Genomic DNA, 12,222 nt, shown 5'->3' with positions numbered 1-12,222 from the left:
ATGTGGGCAGGTCAAGACATGGATGTAAATAAATGTTAATAAATGCTGAACATGGCTTAGAACCTGCAACCCGCTGCCTGCTTGGGAGGAGACAAAGTCAGTTACACTATCATTTCACAGCACACACCACCACAGCCCACCACCGCTGGGCACCACTATTATTTTGAAAAGTTCTTCTTCTGCTTTTGAGCTGCCGTGTTCTTGTATAATCGATCAGGTGAGTCTAAGCTTTGAGATCAGTAAGAGGGAATTTACTGTGGTCGTATCAAACCACTGGCATTTAGCAGTTTTAGTAAGACGGTAGAGTACAAGGGCAGCATATCACGTATTGTCATGTTTCATTACCTCATACATTTTAAATTAAAAGAAATGATGATTCTCACAAAATAATTATACCATCCCATATGGCTCCATCAGGCAAGGAGAACGCACAGAACATGGCGCAGCAGATGGAGTCACTGAAAGGTTGCACCAGCAGTAAATAAAGGAATGTGCTTTCTGCTCATTCTCCCAGAGTATTTATATCACATTCCCTCAGCATCAACTCAGACAAAGCCAATCCCGCCTACATGCACGTTATGCAAGATGAGGGTAGATGAGTTCCTATTAGCAAGGATAATGCACAGCTTAGCTCTGCTGCTTAACCAGCGAGATGCTGCTGGCCTCTGAACAGAATGACTCATTGCTGTGAAACTGAAGTGTCTGTTCACTCTGCCCTGCTATATACACTACTGTAGATAGTCTGTGCTGTTGCCAGCTTTGAATTATTGACTCATTTCTGCCTAAGAGAAATGTAGCTCATTGAGTAGAGTATACAGTTCTCCTAACTTATGTAATACACGAAATAGCCTATGCAATGATGTGCTGATCTCACTGTACTGATCTATGCTGGGACTTGTAACATATTCTTTACAGTACTGAGTCTAGGCTACTTCATTGTGTAGAGTGCATTTTAGCTTTATCTGGGCGTTACAAATCGTTTTAGTCAGAACCGACGACTCATTGGGGTTTATGATTAATTCGGTATCCATCGCTAGCGCAGCGCGTATTGCATAGCACAACAGCCGTAATGAGAGGCAGGGTGTCATCGTAGGAGTAAGCGCTTCCTCCCGAGAAATTGCGTCTCTTCGTTTTAATTACGCAACTGTCCACGGGTGACGGCGTTTCTCCGGCGTAACTGGCGCGGAGTCAGAGGGCGCTTGTTGGAGACGGAGGAGCCTAGAGGGAACCAATCACGGATTGTGTATGTGTTTAGGAATATAAATTCTGCAACACCTCATGAGGGGAGAAAGCTTTCAGAAACAATGTTCAGATTCGTATCGGGGCTTTGAGACCAATATGTTCATGAGGTGTTGATTTTTTTCTTTCATACCGGTGATAAAATGTCGTTTTAAACATAACTTATTTTCTGTCTTTACTGCTATGAAGTGTCCCAGTGCGATATTTGCGGATTTTTTACGAAAGTTATTGTACGCTCCCTCCCCATTTTTATACTACCTTCTGTATGCGTTTGAACAAAACTGTATTGTGTTAGAGCATACTGCGATTCTGACTTGTCATCTTTGTGTAGAAACATGTTAAAGCCCAGATTCTGACTTGAGGCATAAATCTTCTAGCATTACTTTGATCTGATAGCTTGCTGAGAGACATGTAGCCTGTGTGTAGCACCTGACAGGTAAAAAAGTGTGTGTAGCCTTTGCCTTGCTGCTGAGAAACAGTTCGGGAAGACCACATGGCAGAGACTCTTACAGTGACTGTTGGCCACAGCAGTGCTGGCCAGTTTCTTGGGACACTATAATGCAGTTCAACATTCAGCAGCATTTCCAATGTGTCACTTTATGTCAAGCCTAAATGAGAAAAAACGACATGCTTTGTGTTTGATGTAATATGCTGACGCTGGCTAAAAGCACCACGACTCTGAGAAGGGAAGAAGAAGTGAAGTGCCAAGGACATCGAAATTCTACAGTAACTACGGTAACTCTAGTGACCATACATCTTTACCTCATTCTGTATAGGCAGCAATGATCTACATATTATTGCTGTACAGGGGCACACATCAGAGATGCTGCATAAGCCTTGCAACCCAGATCCTTGAGTTTGCTCCACACGTTCCATTCTTGTCATTTTTTCCAATAAACACAGTTATATTGGTGTGGTGCATTGTACACAACGATAGATCTTTCTCAATTTCTTTGCGCAATGTTGTCTTTGAGTGAGATTTTTTCCTCCCTACACTGCCACAGTATTACTGTTTGTCTCCTGATGGCCAATGGCAATTCTGCACATCTTACGGCTCAGCTGATATACTCTCTTTGGACCATGTCAGATAACTACAACACTTTCAGGTCCCTGCCCTAGAGTACTGCCATTAAAGTACTACAGTATTACAGTAGTCCAGGCTTAAAGGTACTATAGTATTACAGTATGGCAGTACTACAGCCACTAAGCACTTTAATTGTTACTGAACGGAGTCAGACTGTTGTGAGAAACAGCCAGATTTTTCTCTACCACCTGCCTTTGTGTCTTAAGCAAGGGCACATTAATGGGCCTTTTTTCTTATCGTTACTGTGCATCTGAAATCATTTTCTATAAATAATGAATGTTCTAGTTCTCCTATTGTGAGGCACTGGGGTGCAGCAATGCTGCTTTTCTTTTGCACAGAAATGAAAGCTCAATAAGGCAAATTTTAAAGCTACTGAAACTAATCTCATTAATTGAAACATGGCCCCAGTGGACGTGTGTGAGCATAGCACAGCAGCGAGTGTGCCTTCCATCCATACACAGAGATCCAGATACACAGACACTGCTTTGCTCCTGTCTGCCTGGGCTGGCTCTGCCAGAATAGATCAATAAACCCTGAAAAATTCATGCTTCTCAACATTATCACCTTATAAAAGGCAAATCTGATGACTCACTCTGTCAAGACATCTCCAAACCTCACACCTCCTGTGCTGTGAGATTCAGTTTTACAATATTATTAATAGTGTCATTGATTAGAAAGGACTCCCCAGAGAGCAATCTGCAGTGTAATCTAAATCATTGACCTTTACCTCATGTTGGTTTCCGTCGCCCTGTCGTGGTGACTGACAGCTGTCATCAGAGATGAATTTACCTGCGCTAATCTCAGCCTGTCTCCTCTGGGAAAGGTCAGGGGAGCGTTGCCATGGCAGCCAGTGGTGCCACTGTGAAAGAACTAGATCACTGATATCACAGCAGAAGGAGGGTGAGCTGTGTGTGCTGTATCACTGCTTATCACCAGCACACAAAGGAGCTGGAATCAGGACAAATCACAGCACAGAACGGGCCATTATTTACCATGTCACCTCAGGATGAAAATGTATCCAACATATGAGGGGTTTTGTTGATAAGGTGTACCATTTCTATCTCTCATGAGTGGCAATAGTATACCCTTTTGCATCAGAATATGAGATATATTGTTAACAAGTGGCATGTTTAACCTTTTAATATTTTAACACATTGGAAATAACTGAAATCAAACAAACGGAGTCTAGCTGAGCTGGTCTGTGATCTTCAATCTAAGTAATACTGATTTTGCATTACCTCACTTCAGAAGAGAAAACAAAAGCTGTAAGCATCATGCTGTGAGTGATTTGAGGTGCAAATCTAAATGCAGTCAAAAACTAATTTGGTGTGTTAATATTTAATGTGTTTGTTAAACCTTGCTCTCCCTGAATGCAAAGGCCTTGCTGTTCCAATGCTGCTGCTGACTGGCACCCTCTAGAGGAAGGGCTCTCTAGCCCAGCGCTGGTGTGGATGGACGATCCCAGCCCCGGGGACCTCATTGAGATGCGGGTCACACACGCTGATCTGGTCTGATCCGGCTCCTCGGAGCCCTGAGCAGAGCTGGAGACGCTCCTCACCTCTGGGACCACGTCAAACCCGCAGACAGCGCTGCGCGCCTCCGCTGTGTGCATTTCGGTCTGCCCGCTCTCTCCACAGGCAGCTCGCCGGACAGCCGTGCCGGACGCTGGGGCCTTCGTCAAACACCAGGCTGAGTCGTGCCGAACTGCAGAAAGGCAGTCTGCTATAATCACATTTATCTATGAACTATAATTATCTATTATGCTGGGGATGGAACTGTCATTTTCTCTTTTTGATGTTTTAATTTTTTCATGTTGATGTTTGCATGTATCGTATATCTACTGCATATCTGGGTAGAGTAGATTATGGCACTTTAAGTTTGATAGAATAAAGTGGACAGTATCCCGCAATCGCACACTTGCCATTCTGAAAAAATAATGTGGTAATAACGAATAAGTAGATTACCTGAATTGTACAAACAAAGCATTAGCTCCACTAATATGTAGCACATCATTTTCGTGGCTTCAACAGGGAAAGCGGTCGTATTGCCGATAGTAGCATCGGCGGGGCTTCTGTAACAGAGCTGCAGAGGAAGGTCATGCTCTGTTGTTTTTCAGGGACAGAGACGAATTAATGACCATCCAGCAGCCCGTAACGACTGAGCACTTGAAACAGTAACCGGCAGTATGTTCTCACGGAACTATATGCCCATTCAATGGCTCTGCGTCACGACCAGGAAATAAGACTTTTAGGGAAACAGTGCCCCCGTCTGGCGTAATATATTCTGAGAATTTACTCCCACGGAGAACGATAAACGAACAAGAACAAACATGTAAAGCCTGTATCAATGTACAAATCAAGTTAAATCTATATTAGATCATTTTTGTAGTCATGCCCATATATGTTTTAAGCATAAATCTTACAGGAATGCGAAAGTGGGCTTCAGTATAAACCGTAAATTGAATATCAAATCCATTTGAGTATATTTTATGTGAAAATAAAGGAATGATCTCCACTCTGGAGATGAGTTTACAGGTGACAGTCAACTGTTGTTTTAACTGCTACAGCAGTAAAAAGGCAGAGAGGATTCTGGGATGCACAGCAAAACGTGCTGGGCATAAATCAAAGCAGATTACGTCAATGTGGTACAGTGCCTTGGTCAGAGTTCCAGGTGCAGTTCTGGTCACCATGCTTTAGAAGGACATCAACACTGCTGAAAAAGTACAGAGGAGAGCCACTAGGCAGCCAACCGGTATAGAAACCGGTTGCAGGTGTTTGTGAAAAATATGAACACAAATTTCCTGGACTGAAGCAGCAGACATGCCATCAGCATGGAGACAGCATGTGGAACGACAGGACAAAGATGAACTAAACCTCCTTTTCATGTGTGCTGTTTTACTCCTTACATTCACGATAACGCAAAGGCAGGCATTCTCCTGTTCATCTGGGTGTGGTAATCTGTCATATACCAGGCACAGAGACACGGATTCCCTGCTACAAAACTGAGGCAATTCCTTGAAAAGAAACACAGTCTTGAATTTTTGTATTAGAGATGGCTATCTGCTCACCATTGCTTGGCTAAATCACTATGGTTACACAGAGTTTCCAGATGCTGGAGTGTAAACATTATGATGGGGTCAGGAACCAGGTCACATATGAAATCTCAACACCACAGCCAGTGAGTCATTCTGTTACAGTTGATAAGTGTGAACCATACATCAATACAACTACTGCACATCGACGGTCACCACAATGATCAGAAGAGTTTAAGCCAGCCCTGTGACGCACCCCACTGCCGTCACACTCTCCCCCCGGCCGAGCCCAGCAAGCACGTCAGCCTTGTTTTCATGGACATAATCGATCTTAAGATTTAACTCCCACTCACACATCTCACACATATTAGAAGCGTTAAACCATGCATACAGGAAATTCACCCAGCACACCTGACAAAGTCAGATATGAAAGGATACATACACGGACACACAGAATCTTCAGACACGTTTTACATACATAATATTCACTCACACATGAGCACTAATATCAGTGTGAGCACAGACAACGCAAAATCAGAAAAGGAAATACAGTATTCTGGGAAAACAAAAACAAAAATCACTTTAAAGCACACGCGTGTTTATACCATTCTTATCCTGATCAGAGTTGAAATTAAGATTATCAAAGTTCCATTTACTTGCACATCAAAGGGACAATGAGCCCACCATATTCGAAGCAATATTTTACAAATCACCCCGAACCATTGGGGTTGTAGCCAGATATCTTACGAATAAGGGAAATCTGACATCCTGGATTACACACTGTTTGCGTAGCAAAGGCCCTGTCTCCTATATCTATCTCACCTGCAATTTCTTTACTTGATATGGACAGTTTGTGACATTTTTGCATGTAATGTTGTTTCAATAAAGTATATTAGAATCAGCCAAATATCTGATATCTTTATCTCACACTACAGCTCAGGGGCAGGTACTCAAAGGCAACTGCTCAAACCTACTTGAGTTACATTGTCTTCACCTGTTAAAATGCCCATTGATGAAAATATACTCAATCTTCATAACACCTTCATAGCTGGATAACTAGCACCTCTGCAAACTCCTTAGCTCTAAGGTTGCTGTTTTTGCAGCTTGACTTGATATTAAGCTTATATTTCATATTACTGGAATACTAATAAAAAATGCCGTATGTTGCTTTCATGAGCCAGCTAGCTGTCTAGCACCAGGATTTCCCTCTGCATGTTCATTTCAGCATCTGTGGAGAGAGAACTTCTGCAATCGGACAGTTCAGCGTTTCAGTGTTTGAGAGTTATGCCCTAATACATGCTGTTTACTGCTGGTGATCTGACGCTGGGAGGGTGGTTCATGGGTGAGGCCAGGAAAGCAGGTCCCAAGGGTCACATGCACAGGTGTAGCTGGAAGCTAGTTACAGGTAAAATTTCACAGCGACAGCAGGAACTTATGCAGAGTTAACAACATGGAACAGCTTCTCAGAACTCATAGTGAAGTGCTGTTACTCTCCAGCCTAGACTACAGGCGAAATGACTGACCTAAAGGGGCTGAATGACCTATCCTCTGAATGCTTTTGTGTTATTATTGTAGCAGCTGTTTGATTTAAACCAAAATTTAATGATTTCATGATTGCAGAATGACATTTTACAACAAACACACTGTACTACATTGCACACAAAAAGGAGGACAGCTCACTCTTGTATAAAATGCACTGCAGTAAAAAAAAAAACTGAGGGTTACGTATGCACATTCACAAAAATCAATATAAACGCTTTTAAATCCAATAATACCAAAAAAAAAAATCAAAACAGGAGCTATAATATTTTGTCACACAGGAACACAGGTATACACATTCAAGTGATCCACAGGCTATTTTTCTGTTCTAGGAACACACACCGCTGCCGCCACATTGATAACCTCCCGTTTGGAAAGGAATATGTACAGTCAAATACAATGTCTAATGAAGAACAGAACATGTAGGATGGCCAAATGATGTCATACATTACAAATGCCACTTCCATATGTAACTATATGCATAATTATCATTTATAGTGGTGATACACATTACACAATGCATGCATGCATTTACACATATGAAATGGCAAATATTTACATGTATAATGACGTACACATTTTAAATATAGGAAAATATATTAATTATCATTTCTATTCAATATCATGTATGATAACACTGCATTGCTTTTGTGAGCAATGAAAAAATTAGTAATGTGCAAAATTAAGTGTGTCAATTTTAACATATTTTTACCTCAAAATTTTAATTATTTGTCTGCAGTTTGATGGTGGGGGTAATCCAGAGGTTTATTTTATTTCCAGTGCATCCCAGCAGTAAATACAAACGTGACTTTCGTTACTGCAAATAAATAGCACAAGATAGATTTGTCTTTGCATGCAAAAAAAAACTTGTCTGTGGATACAGATAATATGGTCATTGTGTTACAGAAGCCAAGGTCTGACGATCCTAGATTACTCTCCAACCTGCCAATATTCATGTCAGACATCAGAGGAAACATAAAAAACACTGCCTTTCTTCAAATTCAGACAAATTTACTTCAAATGGCAACCCGTTACAATCGACACTACGCTGCCGTAAAAATGAACACAGTAATAAGCTGGCATTTTAAAGGGTGCTCTTGTTTATCGTTAACATATTGCAATTAGAACCCTAAGACGTTCAATTATTGTCCACAGATTCCTAAACCCTCATATCATATCACCAGAGGGCGCAGCGAGCACACGTTACCGCTCGTCTGTCATCTGAGTATCATTTTGCTTTTTAAACACGGTAGCTATGGCCCTCTTGGTATTTATCAAGTTGACAGCAAAAATAATCCATTGTGCATCTTAGAATGCGTAATAACTGTAACGTCAGAATGTATTATTTTAACATTTATAATTATTCGCGTGTATCGCCCACAGTTGCGTTCGAACATTGGAAAAGGAATGGAAGATGTAGATCTTTAAAGCGGAATGTCCCCTTTGTGGAGATTGCCAAAGGATCTACTGAATTTAAGGCTGTATTATCATATGAGATCAAAGCACAGCACGTAACAATTGTTATAGCTTTCTTTAAGTCGCCGTTATATGCACAAAGCCGACTGAGCAGTTCAGTTGTACGGGTTATTTATGTTATTCAAATTGTTGATGTTGTTGACGCAGCTGATGTGCGATGCAGACACGGCTCCAAACGGGCCCGGGGGTTGCAGGTTGTGGCCGTGGTAGAGGGTGGGAGGGGAGCCGGGCCAGTACGAGAACCCGGAGGGACCGACGCCGGGCGCCACAAGGTTGAGCTTTGATATCCCCGAAAACGGGATGGGAGCGAAATTGCTCTGAAATTTATAAAGAGCGTGTTCGGTAGATGAGGGTTGACACACCTGGGCGAGGCCGTGGAAATCGAACTTGTAGGCATAACGCTTTCCGTGGACCTTGGTCATGATGTTTTTGTCGTAGTAGTAGCGCAGAGCGCGGCTCAGTTTGTCGTAGTTCATGTTGGGTTTGCTTTTCCGCTCGCCCCATCGCCGGGCCACCTCGTCGGGGTCAATGAGCTTGAATTCCCCGTTAGTTCCTTCCCAGGCGATGCAGGTCATGTTGGAGCTGTCGGACAGGAGTTCGAGCAGAAACTGCCAGAGCTGAATTTGACCGCTGCCTAGATTGCGTTACGGGGGGAAACATGGACATCGAGTCGTCTTCTTGGAAATGAATTAACGTTATAATTGAAGCTAGTTTATAACAGTATGACATTTGCGGTATATTTGTTGTGTGGCAACATCCCTTGTACATGGAAATTTAAGTACTACTCATAATCATGTTTTATCAAACGCATAATGTTCTAAAGCAAAAATGTCGTTTTATCGGAGTCAGTTGTAGGCCTACTGGAAAAGACTTCATGGGATTAACAATTTCAAACATACAACGCAAAAATTGTTTTGATTGAAATTTAAAGTAGTTCACAAATCTGAAATATCCGTGCCATATTCAGCTCAATTTCTCATTGAAATATATGAAAATAATCTCCATAATGAATTGATATTAATTCCTTGGTATTATTATCACATGGATATAAATCTCCCATTCCGTAAGAAAACAACAATGGATACGTGACGTGACGTAAATAACTACCAATAAAAATGTAATCACACGACTACAATTTAGTTCAGAATCAGAACCATAAAGTCTCATCAAAAAAGTCCCTGAACCATGATGAAAAATGGAAATCAAACGGGATATCCTATAGTGATAGATGTGCAAGAATGCCGCTATCGGCCAAACTGCAGGTAGAATATGAAATTACACTAGGAACTTTAAAATTAAGGAAGGCAGAGGAATGGAATTTCTGCATGGCACTTTTTGCAGAGACATATTTGGTGCTACAAGTTATAATCATATAAATAATTTTCAGGTTCCGAATAATATTGAATATTAGAATTATATGAATATTTTCGTTTATTAGGCATCTGAATTGTTGGCTGTTTCGTATTCTCAACAGTACTTTATTTAAAATTATTATTATTATTATTTATTATTATTATTATTATTATTATTATTATTATTAGATTGCAAAATTAGATGATTTAGACTAAAATAATTTCATATAATGTATCTCGACGATAGTGGACATTATATTAAAAATAGAATTTGGAGCAGCTTCTATAGCTGCTGAAGATGCAGTGATGTGTATATCGCACATTTATATTACTGACAATGGGCTAGTAAGATTTACTATTATGATTCATTACTATTCATTTTAATACATTCAGTGAATTTGCCTAAAATAATTTGAAATGTTCAAAATTAAACGTCAAACACTTAATAAAATTATGAACCCTCTGCTGTCTGTGCCGGTGGAATTAAAAGCGATTTACTGCCGCCACATTAGGGTATAACATTTCAAGGTGTTATATTTTAATATAAATAAAATTCCATCTTACCTTTCTGTACCCCGGTGTTAATAGGATTCCATGACGAACCTTTTCCCTCTTTCAAAAAATTTTCTGTTGGATCTGAAAAGAAAATTTGTTTTTAAGTCATTTTGATGATGACTTCATATTACAATTTCTGGTCTAAAACAATTCATCATACAGAGCCAAAACAAGTATTAATAACTAGCTACATTTCTTGGTTGCTGTCTCATAAATATTGCACTCTATGTTCAGAATTAATTTTTGTCCAAGTTTATAATGGATAATGCGTAATTATGAATGTAAGGATTAAATAGGCTAATATCTGTAAAGTGACGCAGGTGTTATTTCGTCCTCTTCAGTTCAAAAGTACGCAATATGCGATTTAAATGTTCAAATGCATCGTGGCAGCGCATTACAGTTTCGCTCCTCGAGCCGGTGTTATAATGCATTTTCCGTTTTTCTCCCGCGCTTCACCGGTGAAGCCAGGAAACGCGTTCAGGAAAAAGGAAATCCGATTTCCGACAAAAGACGAGAGGTGTTCCAATGGCAGGTTGAAAAAGCAATGCGATCGTCGGTGCGCTGCCACTGTCAACCGAAGGCTACAGCTTTTTCCTTTGGTTATACAGCCATTTAGAGTAATATACCCAATTTTAAATAGACAAAACGAGACGTCTACCTGAGAGATACATGTTAAACATAAGGTTTCCTCCGCAGTTCGGTTTCATTGTGGCTGTTTGATCAGAAAGGGCCGACTTTCATTCCGGGGCGCGATTTTTATTAAAGTTTATCTCAGCAGTATGATCTGGAATAAATGTGAAACAGATTGAAGTTTCCAGGCAACAGTCACTAGCCCCATCTCTGAGACAATATTCAGACAGCAATTTCCTTTGGTGCATTGCTTTAATTAAAAGAGCAATTTACCTCTGTCATCCTGCCCTGTCCTCACAATAATAAGGTTCCGATAGAAATTCCGCCTTATCAACCCTCCATCGGGGTTTAATAAAGTTTACGCGTTAAGATCGGAGTTTCTATGGAGAATTGGAGTGTTTGACATGGAAACCCGCGCAGATCCGCTTAGTTTTCCGCCTTTTTAACTCTTCGCAAACAAAATCTTCCGGCACCTATATATGGAGTAAAATATTTACCTTCAGAATCATGCTTCAGTGCATCTTACAAAACAATTAAACTGCATCTCCAGGCCTTGCATTTACGGCTGGTTATCATGCGCCACCAAAGTGAAACGATGTTATTGACTTGAGACCATATGCTGAGGAAATACTACGTCGTTGGTGGATGCGTGAAATGTTTCTTACAGCACTGACGCCACTGGCACCTCAGAGCCGCACTGAACGCATCAGTGATGGCAGAATAATTGTGGCAGCGTCCCTTATAGCCAACTCAAAGACCCTCGCTGCAACGGCTCCATCCTCATGACTTTATGTAGGATTATTTGAATGCATTGATTTTTGCTATGATTTCATGGTGTTTTGAGGTAATGATCCTACAGTAAAGGACAGGTTTGGGGAATTAACCACATTCTGACCTGTTCTGAACAGTATTTGATTTAATGTGTAATCTTAAACCCTATGAAAGTCATGCACAAAGCAAATCTCACAACTAATGTCATACTGGTCTCTCCAGAGTGAGTTCCCCTGTTTCAGATAAACTGGATTCCTGAAAATGGCAGCCATGTTCTGAGGCCTACCTTACTACTGTGTAGGTTTTTTATGATTACCATTTGTAGGGGTGCAGTTGATGCTTTCTATTGTTTAATATGTTTGTAGATAAGCCAGTTCAGCAAATGGGGAGGGCCTGTCACTCCTACCCCTTTTCCTTTCAAAAGGGTGGGTGCTAGCTATTGGTATGAATCAGTTGTACTGTGCAGGAAAACATGATGAAAATGCTGCATTATTTTCAGCCTAATTATCAGCCTAAACATCAGAGCTCTGGAAGCCTTTTAAGGC

At 40.8% G+C, this 12,222-nt stretch overlaps 1 protein-coding gene across 1 annotated transcript; it reads right to left on the bottom strand.

Annotated features, from left to right (window-relative positions):
- Window positions 1-8,464: 8,464 nt before the first annotated feature.
- fev (FEV transcription factor, ETS family member) lies at window positions 8,465-10,983 on the bottom strand. The gene is made up of 3 exons (XM_036545629.1): window positions 10,935-10,983; window positions 10,286-10,357; window positions 8,465-9,003 (listed from the first exon to the last, which is right to left on the bottom strand). The coding sequence occupies exons 1-3, from the start codon at window positions 10,981-10,983 to the stop codon at window positions 8,465-8,467; spliced, it is 660 nt and encodes a 219-aa protein (XP_036401522.1).
- Window positions 10,984-12,222: the final 1,239 nt, after the last annotated feature.

Source organism: Megalops cyprinoides, chromosome 14 (genome assembly GCF_013368585.1).
Source record: "Megalops cyprinoides isolate fMegCyp1 chromosome 14, fMegCyp1.pri, whole genome shotgun sequence".
In the NCBI taxonomy this organism is placed as follows: domain Eukaryota; kingdom Metazoa; phylum Chordata; class Actinopteri; order Elopiformes; family Megalopidae; genus Megalops; species Megalops cyprinoides.
The sequence above is the reverse complement of the archived record's forward strand: the minus strand, read 5'-3'. Positions and strand labels throughout refer to the sequence as shown.